Source organism: Triticum urartu, chromosome 3A (genome assembly GCF_056163025.1).
Source record: "Triticum urartu cultivar PI428250 chromosome 3A, HENAU_Tu73, whole genome shotgun sequence".
Classification (NCBI taxonomy): Eukaryota; Viridiplantae; Streptophyta; class Magnoliopsida; order Poales; family Poaceae; genus Triticum; species Triticum urartu.
This window is the reverse complement of record NC_141875.1, coordinates 537,657,313-537,677,977: the sequence shown is the minus strand read 5'-3', so window position 1 is coordinate 537,677,977 and position 20,665 is coordinate 537,657,313. Positions and strand designations below refer to the sequence as shown.

General features: G+C 44.9%; 1 protein-coding gene across 4 annotated transcripts; it reads left to right on the top strand.

The window, feature by feature from the left end:
- The first annotated feature begins 879 nt into the window (after positions 1-879).
- On the top strand, positions 880-7,665 carry LOC125544939 (double-stranded RNA-binding protein 1). 4 transcript variants are annotated; one of them, XM_048708734.2, is made up of 7 exons: positions 880-1,352; positions 2,613-2,860; positions 3,088-3,366; positions 4,104-4,317; positions 5,875-5,997; positions 6,567-7,285; positions 7,370-7,665. In XM_048708734.2, the coding sequence occupies exons 1-6, from the start codon at positions 1,106-1,108 to the stop codon at positions 7,274-7,276; spliced, it is 1,821 nt and encodes a 606-aa protein (XP_048564691.2). In that variant the 5' UTR covers positions 880-1,105; the 3' UTR covers positions 7,277-7,285; positions 7,370-7,665. The 4 variants fall into 4 exon arrangements, with proteins under 4 accessions (XP_048564691.2, XP_048564690.2, XP_048564693.2 ...); XM_048708733.2 differs by having other exon boundaries at positions 5,872-5,997; XM_048708736.2 differs by having other exon boundaries at positions 881-1,352; positions 3,088-3,342.
- The last annotated feature ends 13,000 nt before the right edge of the window (positions 7,666-20,665 follow it).

The window sequence follows — 20,665 nt, the reverse complement described above, 5'->3', positions numbered from 1 at the left end:
TCTATGGGAATCCAACGCTTAATTGTCTACTCGACTATCTCGAACTGGTGAACTGCATGAAGAGCTGAATGGAGTTAGCATCCGTGTGATGACGAGCATCAATGATTGGTTTGAAGTGTCCAAGGATATTTGGGAAGGCATATTTTTAGCATTGCAGGTGTGAAGCTAACCGCGTGGCTCACGAGCTTACTATATTAGCTAAGATTATCACCCGAAGTTTGGTTGAATAATCTTCCTTTCTCTATTCTCTCGCTAGTTGTAGATGTATCCCTACTTGAAATGAAATAAAGTAGCGATGATGATTTTCCTAAAAAGAATGTCCATTCTCTTTCTAGGTGGTCATATCCCTTTCGGGTGTATATATGTATCGTTACTCATCAATATTACTAACACATACCTCCTCCGTCCCGATTTACTCGTCGTGCACGTAGTACACTAGATATTTTGCAAAAAAACCTCATACTTTCAAACATCCAACAAAACGGCCCGTCTCATTCCTTCGGCCTCCCATTGCCGCCCATGTTTCGCCTGGGCCAAGCACCGTCGGATTCCGCCGCCGTGCTGACGACTCCGCCGCTCGCAGCCCACCCGGTCTCGATTCCGTCACCGCCCACCTGGTCTCGATTACGTCACCGCCCACCTGCGACACAGCTCCACGAAGGCGGGCTGGTCTCGATTACACAATAGCAAAATGCCATCATGGCATCTAAATCGGGACAGAGGGAGTAGTTGAATTTTGTTTAACACAGTTGATTCATTTGTTTTTTTTTCTCGAAAGGAGTTTTTTTTTTTGAAAGCTCTCGAAAGGAGTTGATTCATTTGTTACTTGTGAATTGTGTGTGCAATTTACTCTTCACAACATAGTGGTTGCCCGGAGCGAGACCCTGAAAACACGCGGATAAACCCCAACCCACCCACCAAACAAACGTCGTACCACTGAACCGAAGCCCACAAAGGAGCGTGAAGGAGCATCAATCCAGCAGAGGAGGGGGAGCGAGTGAGGCGCAAGAAACGTGAGAAGTCGAATCCAGCGAGCAGATCAAAGCGAGCGATAGCCCCGAAGAATTCCCCATCGGGAGAGGCCAGGTCCCAATCTTCCGGGGCAATGTTCAAGGCGCAGCTGAATCAGCTATGCCAGCAGCGGCGGTGGCCGCCGCCGGATTACGCCCACCAGAGCGAGGGGCCGGCCCACTCGCTGAGGTTCCGCGCCACCGTCGCCGTCAACGGCGAAGTGTACCACTCGCCGGACGAGGGCGGCGGGTTCGGCACGGCCAAGGAGGCCCAGAACCTCGCCGCCAAGGCCGCCTTCGAGCGCCTCTCCGCCCTCCCGCCCCCTCCCCCGCCGCAGTCCGGTGAGTGTCAGATCCCCCAGTTCCCCACTAGCGGGTACATCCGGGTCCTTACTTGCGCTTGCGCGAACACTTCGTGGTCGGATTTTGGTTCCCAACTTTCGGTTTCAGGTTTTGTTCCCGAGTAGCTCCTTACTTGCACGATTCGTGGACGGCTGTTGGTTCAGGATTCATGAGTGCAGTTAGCGTCTTTCTGGTTACATCTAGTTCATGTCCACATTAGGTGCATTTTCTTTTCATTTTTTCTGGGCCTGAACAAACTGGGGTATCATCAACTGTATAAAGGCTTAAGCCATTTTGATAGCGACTGAGATTCTAGTAGAAATGGATAGTTTACTGGCTATTGAGATTCTAGTAGAAATGCATAGTTTATTGTCTATTGAACCAGTACGAGTCAACTTACACTGGTATTATTACCTCGCAAAAATAAAAACTTTACTGGTATTATCATCACAGACAAATGGAAATGATGCTCAGTTTCACCGGCAGGAGTACAATGCATTCATATCGGTAGATAGACTCGCCATCACTAGCACACAATATCACTTGATTTGGTATTGATGGGGAGTTACTGCATTCATTTTCTGAAGGACATCCTGTTGATTTGGTAGCTATCTGATTCTGAAATGGTAGAAGTTTGGTGACGCTATAACAAACATAGTGAATCTGCTCGGTGGAGCGTGTACACAGTAAGCTACAGAGAGGCTGTGTTGAACTCACTCGTTCCATGTTGGATTTTAATGTGGGCATATAACTGGCTACATTTGAACAAGTTCTCTCTGTGTAGTAAGATCCTTATCGTAACTGACAGAAACGTCGATGATATACATGCTCACCTATCAGTAGTATTTTTTTTTTAGATTTTGTAAAACCATTCAACCGCATATAAGTGCCAACAAATATTATCAGTGCTCACCTAAACCCCATATTGTGCTGTAGTTTATCCCTCTCGGAACTAGATACGAAGTTATTTCCTTATGACGAGTAAAAAGTTGCACATCTGTTGATACTTCATTTTCTGCATACATTGAACAGTAGAGGCACCTAAACCCCATATTGCGCTGTAGTTTATCCCTCTTGGAACCCCATATTCCTTCACTACCTATGTAACTATATAAATGTCTCTCATCCCTCAAATTGATTTTATTTTTACACCTCTCATGCTGCTGTGAAGGTCTTTATTCTTGCCACTAAAAAGGTTCTTGATATTCTTTCACACTTGTTTCTGTATATTTGCAGTACTAACTATTCTGTATATTACAGAAACCCAACTTCCCTACAAGTCTCAGTTGCAAGTTTATGCTCAGAAGAGACATAAAGATTTGCCTTCATATGACACCATTCGAAGTGGTCCACCTCATGCACCTCTGTTCAGGTCTACAGTAACCATAGATGGGCGCAAATTTGAAAGTCCTCAAGACTATCACACAACAAAGGAGGCAGAATTTGCTGCTGCAAGAGTGGCTTTAATGTCATTGTGTCAAGAAGCAAACCCATCAGAGCAAATGCCGGTTAGTTGCACCTATTTTTATTCCTATGGATGGCTTTAATTTGCACCGGATTACCTATGCATCAGCACTAACATCCTTCAGCATTTATCTGTATTATTAGTAAATGTGTTCTCCCATTTTACAATATTCAAGAACTGAGTAAAAACTGAATTGAAACCATTGACTTCATTTACACTGTGCGGAAACATCGTCAATTTTTGTCTAATAAAATACTCTACCTTTTGTAGGCTGGATCAGCTTCATGTATTTCTTTGCCTGGAATCCAGATTAATCATAAGCTTCAATTGCAAATGTATGCTCAGAAGAGAGGAAAACAACTGCCTTGGTATGACCGTATCCAGGAAGGTCCATCTCATGCACCTCTGTTCAAGTCAATAGTGACCATAGATGGGCAAACATTTGAAAGCCCACAGTATTGTCATACAATTAAGGAGGCGGAATATGCTGCTGCAAATCTTGCTCTGGTGTCCTTAGCCCAAGAAGTAAGCTCAGAGGAGCAATTGCCGGTTGGTCCAGTATTTAATTATGGAAAATTTTCTTACCATCGCCTCACCTATTTATGATAACTAATCTAATCACCATCATTTATCTGTATAACTGATAAACATATGATCCATTTTCCCGAATTGAATAGATTATTACTCCCTCCGTTCCATATTAGTTGTCTCTGAAATGGATGTATCTGGATGTATTTCAGTGCTAGATTCATCCGTTTGAGCGACAACTAATATGGAACGGAAGGAGTAGATAACACCTAGGAGCAATGCAAAACGAATTGTTACTGGTACATATTGGAACAGTGAAGTACTCCCTCCGTTCCGAATTACTTGTTGCAGGTATGGATGTATCTAGATGTATTTTAGTTCTAGATACATCCATTTCTGGACGAGTGATTTGGAACGGAGGGAGTAGATTGGATGACTTGGCTTTTGTAGTGAAATTTTAACAAAAGCAACCTTTTAAGGGGAACATAGGACAATGGCTTTTACATGGAATAGTTATGGAAGGGCATGCTATAGTTTCTTATATCTTAAATAGCTTGCACAGACAGAAATATTTCGTAAGGTATTTGCTGTATTACTCCCTCCATCCCAAAATTCTTGTCTTAGATTTGTCTAAATACGGATGTATCAAGTCACGTTTTAGTATTAGATACATCCGTATCTAGACAAATATAAGACAAGAATTTTGGGATGGAGGGAGTAGTAAATACTAATTTGATGGACCGCTCTACCTTTTGTAGGTTCGAGGAATGCAATATACAAATCCCCGGCATGAATTAGCTGAGAAAGAAGGCTCTTCCTTGCCTGTCTGTAATACTTCATCAGATAATTTAAAAAATTCCTCCATCTCCAAATCAACCGTGCACACTCAAGGCGAAAGTTTTCAGGAGGGACCTGGTAACACTAAGAAGCAAAAACAGATGACGGTTGCTGCTTTTCAACCTTCCAAAGACAGTAAGTAATTTAAACTCCTGAAATGAAGCTTCATACTGCGACGAACTTGACGAGTAGTTTTTGGTGGTGTGTCAGATTAGAGAAATTTTAAGATGCCCCCAAATGATTAGGGACTGCCAATTAATATTGATCTAATGGCTAAGATGATGTATTTGTTACCTTATAGAGGGTAAGAGGTCACTTTGACCTTATCAAGGGTGATGTTGTCTCTGCAATAGTTTACTCCACGTTAATATGTACTCCCTCCGTAAACTAATATAAGAGCGTTTAGATCACTACTTTAGTAATCTAAACGCTCTTATATTTCTTTACAGAGGGAGTAGGATTTAAATGGAAATTATTATGTAGGATGGACATGTTGATACGCATTATTATGGCATAATCAAATCATTAATGGCATTAATGTTTGACATGCAGACCATATACCTAATAGAATGCATTATCAATTTCGTCCAAAACTAATGGATTGAGAGAGAAAATATTTAAATTTAACAAATGTCTTAAACTAACATGTCTGAACGGTAATGAATTACTATGGTTTATCCATGCCTTGAAATTTTATATCTTTGTTATATTTCTAATCAAGTGATGTATGTATTCAAAATTCATCATTTCATCAAGCTATTTACAAATTTGTGTCATTGAAATAGCCTGTCAAAATTATGACTTCCATTTTATTGCTCGATGAGTCTTTGCATACCATCCTGGGTACAATTTATTTAAGGAACACATCTCTAATCTCTTGCAAAGAGTTTGTCAAAATCATACGCCACACCGGCTATCAAAATCATACATGACACGTACTACACAGCTGTCTCTCTATTCACGAGCATTAGGAGGCACATTTGTCTATTCATTACTTATGGCTATGCAATCAAGCATTTGATTGTGGATAGGATGCATCGATTCAGACCAATTAATTGGAACGTGATCAAGATCCCATTGTAATCAATTGCCAGATTGTAACCATTTTTACCAGAGAAAGCTGGTTACCATTTGTTATGGAAGGATCCATGCCAATTTTACATGCCTTACTAAATATGATACCGGTTGCCAGCATTATTTCTGTTAAGGTCAAAACTAACCTCCCTCAATCAACGGCTCAGATTTAAACCTTATCTTACCTCTGGTGAGGTAAGGTGGAGCATCTTAAAAGAGCTCATCAGATCATTAGCTCCTTAAAAAGGGAAATTCCTGAACCTAGTTGACAGTAGTACTTCCCAATAATCCTACCCCTAAAACAGAAATCCCCTAAATGACAGTATTACCACCAGCGTATGCCTAATTTACCATTTGTTGTATGCCCTTCACTATGAAAATGACAATAACGAGACTAATCTGATATCTCTAAGCATAGCCTCAATAGCTCCCCAACCATTTTTTTGCTATACTTCTACTTGTGTGCGATGCTTTAAAATTATGCTCTGCATGTTGCTTTGTGGATTATATTTAAAGGCTTTTATATTCATTTGCTCCCACCTTTTTTTTCTCTTGAATGCACAATCTCTCGTGGAATTTTTGTGCATGGCCACCAACATTTTTTCTTTCTTCTAGTAGGGTCACAGATGCAACAAGGAACCGAAACCCTCACTGAGCAAGAGGTCAAGACTGTAGAATCTGATTCTTCATTTCCCCAAGTATCAATGGGAACAAGTGACGGGCAGAATGACTCTAATGCTAGTGAGTTTTCTGCCTACCTTCCTATCTTTTTATAAGAAAAAGCTTCCTCTTTCTTTTTCTACATACTATTGACATGTGATGAAACCTCAGTAGACTTCTTCTGAACCAGCTTCTGGTCCATGTTCCTATTTATAATGTGATTTCCGCAAGAAACACATGACCCATATAACAGAATTTTATGTGACATGTAAACTGCGGGTGATGTGTTTACACACTAATAAAATGTGAATTTTATATTGTTATCCATCATGCATGTTTCACAAGTTCTCTGTTCTACAATTTGCAGGAGCTTAATTTATGCTGCTTTAGCTTGGAAGACTTTCAGAGTTTGGACAGTCCACTGATCATGCAATCGTAGATCTTGTTTTGGACATTGTAGCAATCCAAATGAACTATACCTTTTCTGTTGATTGTTATCTTGTATGTATGTATTTGATGTCAATGATTGTGTCATACTGCAATATGAGTTTGTATTTGCTTGTATTTGATATTAATGATTGTGTTTCTCTTGGTATCTATTTATCTTGATTGTTCCATCTATTGACTCATATGGTTTGGCCATTTTGCAGCTGAGCATGATTCTTGCTCTGTTGGCTCCCGTATTGATCTTCCTGTTGCTGACAAAACACAATCTCTTGATGAACCTATCCAATCTGGCAGTATGGAAAATGTTAAACCAGCTGCTCCAGAGCCAAGCATCAAGGCTGAAGTAATGGACTTGACACAAGAATGCAGGTCACCCCCGTTAGTTTCAGTGCCACCAACTGATATGCTCAACCTTGTGGCAACAAGTACAGTGCCTGTTGCTTTACAATCTCCTGTTGAAACTATCCAGCCTGTCAAGATGGAAAATGATAAACCAGCCATTCCAGAGCCAAGCACCGAGGCTGAAGTAATGGACGTTGCAGAACCAAGTGCTGAGGCTGAAGTAGACGTTCCAGAGCCAAGCATCAAGGCTGAAGGAATGGACGCTGCAGAACCAAGCGCTGAGGCTGAAATAGACGTTCCAGAGCCAAGCATCAAGGCTGAAGTAATGACCTCAACTCCAGAACACACATCTCTCCCCTTTGGCTCAATGCCACCAACCAATACTTCCAACCTTGCAGCGAAAGCAACTGCAGTGCCTGTTGATTCTGCCCGATGCAGTTACTCGATGTCAACTAACCGAATCCAGATCTACCCATGCCGTCCTGACCTGAAAATGAAATTACCAGAGGGGGCAACCGTGCTTCCCTTTAGTGACGACAAGTGGGTGGCTGTGAGCTTACCTTTTCCTTGAACCCTGAAGGTATTCTTAGCTTAGTATCCCTTGTTTTATCAGTGTCCTCTGCTCTCTGCTAAGTTGTTTTCTGTGTCCAAACTCAAAATGCAGGTGGTAGCACCGCGGCTTTAGGTCCATAAGAGACGGAGCCAGCCAATGCACCTGTCATGTTGAGGTTGTAGTTTCACCACGAGTTTAGTTCCACGCCCCTCTCGTGTTCTGCTAGTAAAGTTGGCGAATCGTATCCTCACTGCAACTCTAATTATTCTCCTGGGACATCGTTATACTGATGTAAGTTATGCTATCTAGCCGATGGTACTGAGCTCGACCATCTCACTGAACCTGAATTTGTGTTGTTGCCAAGTTGTCACTTTTAATTTAGAAGACCACGAACTTTATTGGGACCATTCGGAGTTTTGATCTTGAGCTTGCTCTCTGGTTGGCTTTCTATTTTGTTTAGACGGGCCTCTGATTGCAGATATGCCAGTCGGCCTTTGCTCTCTCGAGGCATGTTGCACGATTTTTTCTTCTTTCTTCCATTGCTGTATTTGCATTCATAGCGCTGTGTGGTCTATTCTAGAGACACTTCATTGCGGAATACCCGAGAGAGACTCTGAGAGTTCTAACTGGCTACACTTCTAGCTAGTTAGTCTTGAGTTCCTTTGAGACACTTCGGAGTCTGGGTGTTCTGGTTAGGCTTAACTTTGCCGTTTGCATTTTGGTTTATGCTGCTTAGTTTGAGAAATGATCTTATATCATTGGGACGGAGGGAATTGATAATTGCATGTGCATTGTACTCCCTCCATCTCATAATGTAATCTCATAATGTAAGACGTTTTTTGATGAGGGAGTAATAGGATATAAATAGTAGAGAAATCAAATCAAAACGGAGAGAGAAAAGGAGAAACGAGCGTAAGGTTGGACGAAAGTAAAAATAAGCACCAACTTATGTGAAATACATAAATAGGCTGTTGATAGCTAGGAACGCCCCAAAAAGGTCCACTTTCGACTCTTCCAATTTAGTATTAGCAAAGAAGCCGTGTGTTGCAACGGGAAAAAATGCCACACTCCCCTAACCTAATATTCATGAGTCAAGACCCCGATAGGTTCACGCCTTTTCTTTCAACACATGACTTCCCATCAGTGTTGCTACCTATTCTTCTTTCCACCCTCGTCAACGATGGTCTCAGTGCTCACACAATCACATGGCATTTGAATGTTATCAATCTTAAGACATTTCTCTCTCGGCATAAGATGAGATTTTTTTTGTGAGGTTATAGGTGGTTTCTTTCGTCTCCAATCTTGATTTTGCTAAGGTGTTCATTTTTAATCTAGATCGGTACTAGTATGAAAGAAAGACGGATCATGCACTACTGATTAAGTTTGCACCATAAATAGCATTTGAAAACCGGTTAACAGATAAAATAACATCATGTTCAGATTCTACATATTTTTCTAATCAAATTCCATAGATAACATGTTAAATTTAAAGTTATGGTCTAAAAGATATGGATATTTTAAAAAGAATTTGATATGTACCGTAGGTTTATTAACTCAATTGTTAGGGGGTTTCCTGTAAAATCAAAAATCTGACTTAAAACTGGTCTGCGAATTGATTAATAGAAACATTAGGGGATTTTATGCAAAAGCAAAAAAGACAAAAACTGAGCTGCGGGTTGGTTGCCAGAAACATTTTCTTTTTTGCAAAATAGCATGACGAACCAAGAATAAATATTTTCTTTATTAGTAGGCATAGATTGTATTTCACGGGAGCATCTTGCAAGTTGATCAACAGATCCCTGAGAACCCAACCTGGAGGCTATTCGCCCTCAAACATCGCTGGTCGAGAAGAGCCTGGGGCCACTTGCGCCCAAACGGTGATGGTCTGTTGTATTATATTTCAGGACGACATATAGTAGGTTGATCGACGGATCCCCGAGAACTGAGTCTAGGGGCAACTTGCGTCCAAACGCCACTGGCAGGCCAAATTATACTCCAGGCCGGGTTTGAATAAGGAGACCGAGCTAGTTCCTGAAGGAGATTCTCGACCCTCAGGCCGGCCTTCAAGCCGGGCTTGAGTCTCAGAGGCTATTGCGTCAGCGTTTTAATTAAAACTCTAAGTGCAAGCTAGAATCCGAGCAGATTCAATCCAAAGGTCGACCAATCCATCCTACCTGTGAGCCTTCCATCCCAGCCTGAGTCTTGTGGGCTATTGGATCAGCCTTTTAAAGCGCAAAAGGTCGAATTCCGATAAGATTCAATCCCCCGGTCAACCATTTCGCATCCCACATTAAGTCCTAGTTATAGAGATTTGCAACCCAGTTTCAGTGAAACCGGTCTGCAGCTCGGGGGCCACTCGAGGGAGGTTGCAGGAAAAATAAAAAAGGAAAAGTCTACGGTGCTTGGCAGGAAAACTTTTCCGCCGGGCCGACCATATTCATCAACGATTCAAGACCGGAGTGGTTGATCTGACTTTGAGAGCAGGTCGCCGAGAGGGGTTGACAACAAGAATTCACTGTTAAGGGATATTCAAACAAGCAGTTTCAACCTAAAAAATCGAGAAGATGGTGTTGTAGATCGGTGTCGATCAGGATGCTGCCAAGCTTGAAGTCCAATTCAGGGGACTAATGGTGTTATGGCTTGGCTGTGTGCACATTAGTTATGCAGAGGTCGTGTTTGTTTATTGTGTTTGTATCCCCTTGATGCTTCATTATGAATCAATAAAAAACACCCTTTTATAAAAAACTAATGGTGTTATGGACCAGGGGTGCCTCACCTCTATGGTTACCGGCCCAAGTGGGCCGGCCCGAGGCCCCCTATGTTGGTTTTCTCGATGAGTCATCAAGTCGGCCCATGGGCCCTGCATAAGGAAGATTCGGGAAGCCTTGCCATTCAAGACAAGGAGGCCGGATCTATGGAGGACTCCCCTCAACCGACACAGCCGACTAAGACTCTTGTAACCATAGGGGCCCTGATATCTTATATAAGTCAGGGCCAAGCTAGTGGATAGAACACATTAGAATATTTTAGTATACCTGTACTCTACACACCCCAATCACAATATACATGAGCAGGAGTAGGTATTTACCTCATAAGGAGAGCCTGAACCTGGTTAAATCCATCTCCCATTTCCCCTCCCACCTAAACGCTACACCAGGATACTGTACCGAGGGATCTGCTGGAATAAGTACTATCAGTAAACAAATAAATGCTTACCAAATAAGGGTTTCTCAAGTAAAATCCTATTATTTTACACAATTATACTAATATGGGCAAGTAAATCACGACTAACCTAAAAAATATTTATCTCCCGGTTGCAATGCACAAGTAATTACCAATGTTTTTGACAAGTGTCATATATTAAGAACATTTCCAACTGTACTAGGCAAATATGACCCCCTAAATGTCCACGGATAGGAGCCGATGGTGGCGGCGCTGTGGGTCGGGGATGATGGCGGAGCTAGGAAAGGGATGACGCAAACAAGGAAAGAAGTGCCATGGGCAGGTCCCGAGGCTTGGGGACGATGTGAAGGAATTTGGAGTGGGTCCGGGTTGTTGAATCCGACGTGGAAAACGTGTCCCGACGGCCCAAATCCACCCAGCATATAGGCTAGGTCTGAAGGGTATTGCACAACCGGGTTATTAGAGATGGGTTTAGGACTTTAGGGGGACCAGTTGGGTGGTTGTTTTTGGTCCGGGTGGAGGAGTGGGGATCCGATTGGATATGCTCTAAGAGGAACTCCAGTAGCTCCCACATCCCTTAAAAAGCTACCCTTTAGGGGAAGTTGGGGCAGAAAAGGCCTCCAACAGCTCTTGTAAACTCAACTTTTTTACAGGATCCCGTATATTCACCTTCCTCGCCCTTATGTTTATGGGAAGATGGCCTTCCCATATAATTTTGACGGGCGGATAATCGCCTGAAACTTCAACAGAAGCGACCCTTGCATCGTGCCGGGCCGCCGCCGTCGTGAAACCCCGCCTCTTCCCCTACCCCACGCCTCTGCAAGGTCGCACCACCGCCGCCGCCGCTCCGTCTCATCCCTTGTCCCACGAGGGCGTGCTTCCGTGAGGCTGCCGCCAAGTTACGGCACCGCATGGGCTCCAGCCGCCAGGTTGGGCCATTGGCGCCGCTCCGCCGTGCGGCCCCGCCTCCTCTCCCCTGCCCTGTGAGGCCGCGCCTCCTGAAGGACGACCTCCAGGTTCCGCCACCGCTATGCTTCCTCTCCCCTGCCCCGTGAGGCCGCACCGCTGCAAGGACAACCGCTAGGTCACACCGCCTCACTGTTGCGGCTGTCATTGCCATGCCGTCTCACTGACTTGCGGGCCCCAACACCCTTTAATGGGAAATAGGAAAAAGGGGATTTTAGGGGAAGGAGTTTAACAGGAACCGAGAAAAATAGGTGTTAGAAAACTTCCCCTGAATTATACAGCCACCCCGTAAAAACGGCTTTTACATGAGCTATTGGAGTTGTCTAGGTGTGTTGGTTTGAGGACCAAGATGCATGGAATGTCATGGTTTCATTCCTAAGGTACGGGTTGGTTCCACGCAAAAAAAAGAGGTACACGTTAGTTCCATTCTTGTGTTTGTTTGGAGATAAAAAAAATGGCATAAGTTTATTCCATGCATACATTTGGTTGAAGAGGTGGAATGAGAAGAATCTGAGTACACTCACCTTTTTCATGTGACAACGAGAGTTTTTTTAAGCAACAAAGAGAGGAATAACCAGATGATTTCACAAATTATCTAAAAAGAGGCGATTTTACAAATTTCAAGGTATGGCTTGGTGAAGCATACCGAGAGTATATTCCTTATTTAAGGATGACTAGATTCCGGTTCCACACCAACCAAACACTGAAATGAGATGTTAGTGTTTAGTACAAGGATTATTAGGAAGTATAGGATAGACTACGATTTGGTCCCGCCTTGTCTTGTACTTCAAGTTATTCTTTGTACTTCTATATATATGCCCACGATGATCAAGCAATACAATGAACTATTCCACGAATCCTCTCTCCCTTCTAACATGATATCTATCGCAAGTTGATCCTAAATCCTAGCCGCCGCCGCTTCCGCACTTGCACGTCACCCCCGGGGTGGTCGGCCTCCATGACCGCCGCCGGGGGCCGCGCCGCCCGTACATAGGGTTCGTCCGCCGGCCGTGTTGGCCGGCTGCCCTAGAGAGTCTTTTTCCCAAGCCCTTGCTCTAGGTTTTCGCTCTCTTTTTGATTGGCGTTTTTCTTTTTGGTTTTGCGATCTAATCTTGATCGGTTTGCGTCGCCTGATACGTCTTCAACGTATCTATAATTTTTGATTGTTCCATGCTATTATATTATCTCTTTTGGATGTTTAATGGACTTTAATATATCTTTTTATATTATTTTTGGGACCAACCTATTAACCAAAGGCCCAGTGCAAATTGTTTTTTTTTCTATTTCAGTGTTTCGCAGAAAAGGAATATCAAACGGAATCCAAACGGAATGAAACCTTCGGAAGAGTTATTTTTGGAACAAATGTGATCCAGGAGACTTGGAGTGGACGTCAAGAAAGAAGCGAGGAGGCCACGAGGCAAGAGGGCGTGCCCCCCACCCTCATGGGCCCCTCGTAGCTCCACCGACGTACTTCTTCCTCCTATATATATATATTCATATACCCCGAAAACATCCAGGAGCACCACGAAACCCTATTTGCACCGCCGCAACCTTCGGTACCCGTGAGATCCCATCTTGGGGCCTTTTCCAGCGCTCCGCTGGAGGGGGAATCGATCACGCGGGGCTTCTACATCAACACCATAGCCTCTCCGATGATGTGCGAGTAGTTTACCACAGACCTTCGGGTCCATAGTTATTAGCTAGATGACTTCTTCTCTCTCTTTGAATCTCAATACAAAGTTCTCCTCGATTCTCTTGGAGATCTATTCGATGTAATTCTTTTTGCGGTGTGTTTGTCGAGATCCGATGAATTGTGGGTTTATGATCAAGATTATCTATGAACAATATTTGATTCTTCTCTAAATTCTTTTATGCATGATTTGATATCTTTGCAAGTCTCTTCGAATTATCAGTTTGGTTTGACCTACTAGATTGATCTTTCTTGCAATGGGAGAAGTGCTTAGCTTTGGGTTCAATCTTGCGGTGTCCTTTCCTAGTGACAGCAGGGGCAGCAAGGCACGTATTGTATTGTTGCCATCGAGAATAAAAAGATGGGGTTTATATCATATTGCTTGAGTTTATCCCTATATGTGACGCCCCCGATTCAACCGTACACTAATCATACACGCAAACGTGTACGGTCAAGATCAGGGACTCACGGGAAGATATCACAACACAACTCTACAAATAAAAATAAGTCATACAAGCATCATATTACAAGCCAGGGGCCTCGAGGGCTTGAATACAAGAGCTCGATCGTAGACGAGTCAGCGGAAGCAACAATATCTGAGTACAGACATAAGTTAAACAAGTTTGCCTTAAGAAGGCTAGCACAAACTGGGATACAGATCGAAAGAGGCGCATGCCTCCTGCCTGGGATCCTCCTAAACTACTCCTGGTCGTCGCCAGCGGGCTGCACGTAGTAGTAGGCACCTCCCGAGTAGTAGTAGTCGTCATCGACAGTGGCATCTGGCTCCTGGGCTCCTTCGTCTGGTCGTAGCAAACGGGTATAGAAAAGGAGGAAAAGGGGGAGCAAAGCAACCGTGAGTACCCATCCAAAGTACTCGCAAGCAAGGAGCTACACTACATATGTATGCATTGGTATCAAATGGAAAAAGGGTATCATATGTGGACTGAACTACAGAATGCCGGAATAAGAGGGGGATAGCTAGTCCTATCGAAGACTACGCTTCTGGCCACCTCCATCTTGCAGCATGTAGAAGAGAGTAGATTGTAAGTCCACCAAGTATCATCGCATAGCATAATCCTAACCGATGATCCTCCCCTCGTCGCCCTATGAGAGAGCGATCACCGGTTGTATCTGACACTTGGAAGGGTGTGTTTTAATAAGTATCCGGTTCTAATTGTCATAAGGTCAAGGTACAACTCCAAGTCGTCCTGTTATTGAAGATCATGACTATTCGAATAGATTAACTTCCCTGTAGGGGTGCACCACATTTCCCAACACGCTCGATCCCCTTTGTCCGGACACACTTTTCTGGGTCATGCCCGGCCTCGGGAGATCAACACGTCGTAGCCCTACCTAGGCACAACAGAGAGGTCAGCACGCCGGTCTAAATCCTATGGCGCAGGGGTCTGGGCCCATCGCCCATTGCACACCTGCATGTTGCGTACGCGGTCGGAAGCAGACCTAGCCCCCTTAATACAAGCGCGAGCTTACGGTCCAATGCGGCGCGCGCCGCTCAGTCGCTGACGTCATGAAGGCTTCGGCTGATACCATGACGTCGAGTGCCCATAACTGTCCCCGCGTAGATGGTTAGTGCATATAGGCCAGTGGCCAGACTCAGATCAAATACCAAGTCTCGTTAAACATGTTCTCTTGAAATAACCGCGAATGCCGACCAGGGCCAGGCCCACCTCTCTCCTAGGTGGCCGCTACCTGCCCTGTCGCTTCGCAACAAAGTAACAGTCGGGGCCGTCGGGAACCCAGGCCCACCACTACCTGGGTGGAACCACCTGCCCCTTCAGCCCCCATCTCCGAACAATAACATAAGTATGTAACAGTATATAGTATATGTACCCGTGATCACCTCCCGAAGTGATCATGGCCCAGTAGTATAGCATGGCAGACGGACAAGAATGTAGGGCCTCTGATGAAATACTAGCATCCTATAAGCATTTAGGATTGCAGGTAAGGTAACAACAGTTGTAGCAACAATGACAGGCTATGCATCAGAATAGGATTAACGGAAAGCAGTAACATGCTACACTACTCTAATGCAAGCAGTAGAGAGAAGAGTAGGCGATATCTGGTGATCAAGGGGGGGGGGGCTTGCCTGGTTGCTCTGGCAAGAAGGAGGGGTCGTCAACACCGTAGTCGTACTGGGTAGCAGCGGCGTCGGTCTCGGTGTCTAACAAGAGAAGAGGGGGAAGAAACAATAAATATAATGCAAACATAAGCATGACGATGCAAAACATGACAATGAGCGATGCTAGGTGTGCCCTAACGTGGTAGGAGGTGATACCGACGAAGGGGGAATCATCCGGGAAAGTATCCCCGGTGTTTCGCGTTTTCGGACAGATGAACCAGAGGGGGAAAGTTGCGTGTTTGCTATGCTAGGGGTATGTGGCGGGCGAGCGGGCTGCGTATCCGGATTCGTCTCGTCGTTCTGAGCAACTTTCATGTACAAAGTATTTTCATCCGAGTTACGGATTTTTTCTATGATTTTTTAAAGTTTTAATTATTTTTAGAATTAACAGAATTAATTTAATAAAAAAAATGCAATTATGACGTGAGCATGACATCAGGGTGATGTCAGCAGTCAACAATTAGTTGACTTGGTCAAACTCACGCATGGATCCCACATGTCATAGGCTGTAGCTAATTAACCAAGTTAGTTAGTTTAGTTAACAGATTAGTTAATTTAATTAGCTGATTAGGTTAATTAATTAATTAATTAATTTTATTTATTATTATTAATTTATTTTTTTAACTAATAATTTTTTTATCAAAAATGTTCTGGGGGTGGGGTCCCCTATCATAGGCCCCAAGGCCTAACGGGCGCTGGGAGTAGCCCGAACGGGTGGTGCGGGCGAAGCCGCCGCCCGCCTGGTAGTGGGGTGAGGTCGGAGCGGGGGCCAAGTAGGCGCGGCCGATGTAGCTGGCCGGCGCGGGCGCGGCCGGGGCCGTGGAGGACGCGGGCGACGGACGGTGCGGCGCAGCGGAGCATGGGGCGGAGCGACGGAGGCGGGACGACGCAGCGAGGCGCGGACGGGTGAGGCGCGGCGGGACCGTGAGCTCAGGTCGTCCGGCGCGGGCGCAAGAGCAGAGCGCCGACATAGGAGGGAGGCAGCAGCAGCGGGAGAGTAGGGGCGGTGGCAGGGGCGGAGGAACGCCAGGAGCGGGGGGGGGGGCTAGGACGGCAGCAACAGGTGCAACAGCAAGGCAACTGAGGCGGGGCGAGCACAACACATCAGCAGCAAGGAGAAGAGGGCGCGGTCGGGAAGTGTGGTTGTGCGGGCCGCGGCGAGCGCACGCCGGCAGGCGCAGGGGGGCGCAGGGCGCGGCGTGCTCGCGGCCAGGGCGGCGCGGGGAACGGTCAGGGGAAGGCGAACGGGGTTCACCGCGGGTCGTGGGGTCAAGGCAGCGGGGCTCAAGGAGGGAGACGGGGACGACGGCGTTGACGGAGAGGAGAAGGTTCGGCAAGCCGGCCTCGGCGACGGCGAGGTCGAGATCTGGCGAGGGAGTCCGGCGAACGGTGGGGTCCACCAGGCGGCGTCAGGGGCGATGGGCGACGGCGTCAAGTCACGGGGAACGGGCATGCGGGAGGAGGGGATCGAACAGGAGCGCCCCTCCTCCGTGCGTCGGCGTGTGTGTGTGCGTCGTGGGTGGCGGCGCAGGGAGGGAACGGGGGAGAGTGGGGGATCGTGCGGGAGGGAGTGGGTGAGGCCTAGGGTTAGCTGGTGGGGGTGGGCCGGCCTGCTCGGGGTGGCTGTGGCCAGCCAGCTAGACCAAGGCCCAGTTGGTCATGGGGAGTTCTTTTACCTTTTACCTTTTGTTTTGTTTTGTTTTGCTTTTATTTTTATTTATTTCATTGTTTCTATTTTTTTGTACTTATTTAATAGTTTATAGTTTTTAGAAAAAGTGAAACTCACCCCTCAATTAGATTTGTAAAATCAACTGTTCTCACAAAAAGTTTGGGACAAAAGTAAAGTACCTTGTATTCTCTATTAATTAAAAAGACATTTAAGTTATTGTTTCGGTCATTGTTTTATTTATTTTAGTGCCTTTAATTATTTTATAATAATGTGGATCCTCCACCATAATTACTTATGATTTATTTGTCACATTGGGAACATTATAGTTTTAACTTTTGAAAACTTTTAGTGTTTGACTTTATTTTAAATTTGAATTTGAATCGGTTTTGAACTAACGCGAGATTAACAACAGTAACCGTGGTGACGTGGCATCGTTAACATGGGATTACTGTAGCCTAATTATCTGGGCATCACACTCTACATCATGTCATCTTGCCTAATGCGTTACTCTGTTCTTATGAACTTAATACTCTAGATGCATGCTGGATAGCGGTCGATGTGTGGAGTAATAGTAGTAGATGCAGAATCGTTTCGGTCTACTTGTCGCGGACGTGATGCCTATATACATGATCGTGCCTAGATATTCTCATAATTATGCGCTTTTCTATCAATTGCCCGACAGTAATTTGTTCACCCACCGTAGAATTTACTATCTTGAGAGAAGCCACTAGTGAAACCTATGGCCCCGGGTCTATCTTCCATCATATTTTTCCTATCAATTTGCTATTTCTATCGTTGCTTATTTTGCTATCTTTATGTTCCAATCTATACCATAAAAATACCAAAAATATTTATCTTATTATCTCTATCAGATCTCACTTTCGTAAGTGACCGCGAAGGGATTGACAACCCTATTATCGCGTTGGTTGCGAGGTTCTTGTTTGTTTGTGTAGGTACGAGGGACTTGCGTGTAGTCTCCTACTGGATTGATACCTTGGTTCTACAAACTGAGGGAAATACTTATGCTACTTTGCTGCATCACCCTTTCCTCTTCAAGGAAAAACCAACGCATGCTCAAGAGGTAGCAAGAAGGATTTCTGGTGCCGTTGCCGGGGAGATCTACGCACAAGTCAAGACATACCAAGTACCCATCACAAACTCTTATCCCTCGCATTACACAATTTGCCATTTGCCTCTCGTTTTCCTCTCCCCCACTTCACCTTTGCCTTTTCTTTGCCTTCTTCCCGTATGTATCTTTGTTTGTGTTTCCATGTGCCTTCTATTTGCTTGCTAAAAATCTATTGATATGTGTTGGGGAACGTAGTAATTTCAAAAAATTCCTACGCACACGCAAGATCATGGTGATGCATAGCAATGAGAGGGGAGAGTGTTGTCCACGTACCCTCGTAGACCGAAAGCGGAAGCGTTAGCACAACGCGGTTGATGTAGTCGTACGTCTTCACGATCCGACCGATCAAGTACCGAACGCACGACACCTCTGAGTTCAGCACACGTTCAGCCCGATGACGTCCCTCGAACTCCGATCCAGCCGAGTGTTGAGGGAGAGTTTCGTCTGCACGACGGCGTGGTGACGATGATGATGTTCTACCGACGCAGGGCTTCGCCTAATCACCGCTACAGTATTATCGAGGTGGACTATGGTGGAGGGGGGCACCGCACACGGCTAAAAGATCAACTGATCAATTGTTGTGTCTCTAGGGTGCCCCCTTCCCCCGTATATAAAGGAGCAAGGGGGGGTGCGGCCGGCCAAGAGAGGGCGCGCCAGGAGGAGTCCTACTCCCATCGGGAGTAGGACTCCCCCCTTTCCTAGTTGGATTAGGACTTGGGAGGGGGAAAGAGGAGGGAGAGAGGAAGGAAGGGGGGGGGCGCCCCGTTCTCCTTGTCCTATTCGGACTAGGGGGGAGGGGCGCGCGGCCCAGCCCTGGCCGCCTCTCCTCTTCTCCGTAAAGGCCCACTAAGGCCCATTAACCTCCTGGGGGGTTCCGGTAACCTCCCGGTACTCCGGTAAAATCCCGATTTCTCCCAGAACACTTCTGATATCCAAACATAGGCTTCCAATATATCAATCTTCATGTCTCGACCATTTCGAGACTCCTCGTCATGTCCGTGATCACATCCAGGACTCCGAACAACCTTCGGTACATCAAAACATATAAACTCATAATATAACTGTCATCGAAACGTTAAGCGTGTGGACCGTACGGGTTCGAGAACTATGTAGACATGACCGAGACACATCTCCAGTCAATAACCAATAGTGGAACCTGGATGGTCATATTGGCTCCCACACATTCTACAAAGATCTTTATCGGTCAGACCGCATAACAACATACGTTGTTCCCTTTGTCATCGGTATGTTACTTTCCCGAGATTCGATCGTCGGTATCTCAATACCTAGTTCAATCTCGTTACCGGCAAGTCTCTTTACTCGTTCCGTAATAAATCATCCCGCAACTAACTCATTAGTTGCAATGCTTGCAAGGCTTAAGTGATGTGCATTACCGAGAGGGCCCAGAGATACCTCTCCGACAATTGGAGTGACAAATCCTAATCTCGAAATACGCCAACCCAACAAGTACCTTCGGAGACACCTGTAGAGCACCTTTATAATCACCCAGTTACGTTGTGACGTTTGGTAGCACACAAAGTGTTCCTCCGGTAAATGGGAGTTGCATAATCTCATAGTCATAGGAACATGTATAAGTCATGAAGAAAGCAATAGCAACATAATAAACGATCGGGTGCTAAGCTAACGGAATGGGTCAAGTCAATCGCATCATTCTCCTAATGATGTGATCCCGTTAATCAAATGACAACTCATGTCTATGGTTAGGAAACATAACCATCTTTGATCAACAAGCTAGTCAAGTAGAGGCATACTAGTGACATTCTATTTGTCTATGTATTCATACATGTATTATGTTTCTGGTTAATACAATTCTAGCATGAATAATAAACATTTATCATGAAATAAATAATAACTTTATTATTGCCTCTAGGGCATATTTCCTTCAGTCTCCCACTTGAACTAGAGTCAATAATCTTGATCACATCACCATGTGATTTAACATCAATAGTTCACATCACCATGTGATTAACACCCATAGTTCACATCGTCATGTGACCAACACCCAAAGGGTTTACTAGAGTCAATAATCTAGTTCACATCGCTATGTGATTAATACCCAAAGAGTACTTAGGTGTGATCATGATTTGCTTGTGAGAGAAGTTTAGTCAACGGGTCTGCCACATTCAGATCCGTATGTATTTTGCAAATTTCTATGTCAACAATGCTCTGCACGGAGCTACTCTAGCTAATTACTCCCACTTTCAATATGCATCCAGATTGAGACTTAGAGTCATCTAGATCAGTGTCAAAATTTGCGTCGATGTAACCCTTTACGACGAACCTTTTGTCACCTCCATAATCGAGAAATATATCCTTATGCAAGTAAGGATAATTTTGACCGCTGTCCAGTGATCTACTCCTCGATCACTATTGTACTCCCTTGCTAAACACAGTGTAGGGTATACAATAGATCTGGTACACAACATGGCATACTTTATAGAACCTATGGCTGAGGCATAGGAAGTGACTTTCATTCTCTTTCTATCTTCTGCCGTGGTCGGGCTTTGAGTCTTACTCAACTTCAAACCTTGTAACACAGGCAAGAACTCTTTCTTTGACTGTTCCATTTTGAACTACTTAAAAATCTTGTCAAGGTATGTACTCATTGA

Excerpts from the sequence above, each read along its gene's own strand:
- LOC125544939 (XM_048708733.2), top strand. The coding sequence starts at position 1,106 with ATGTTCAAGGCGCAGCTGAATCAGCTATGCCAGCAGCGGCGGTGGCCG. Across the intron at positions 1,353-2,612 it reads CCCTCCCCCGCCGCAGTCCG|AAACCCAACTTCCCTACAAG; the intron begins GTGAGTGTCAGA and ends TGTATATTACAG. Across the intron at positions 5,998-6,566 it reads GCAGAATGACTCTAATGCTA|CTGAGCATGATTCTTGCTCT; the intron begins GTGAGTTTTCTG and ends GCCATTTTGCAG.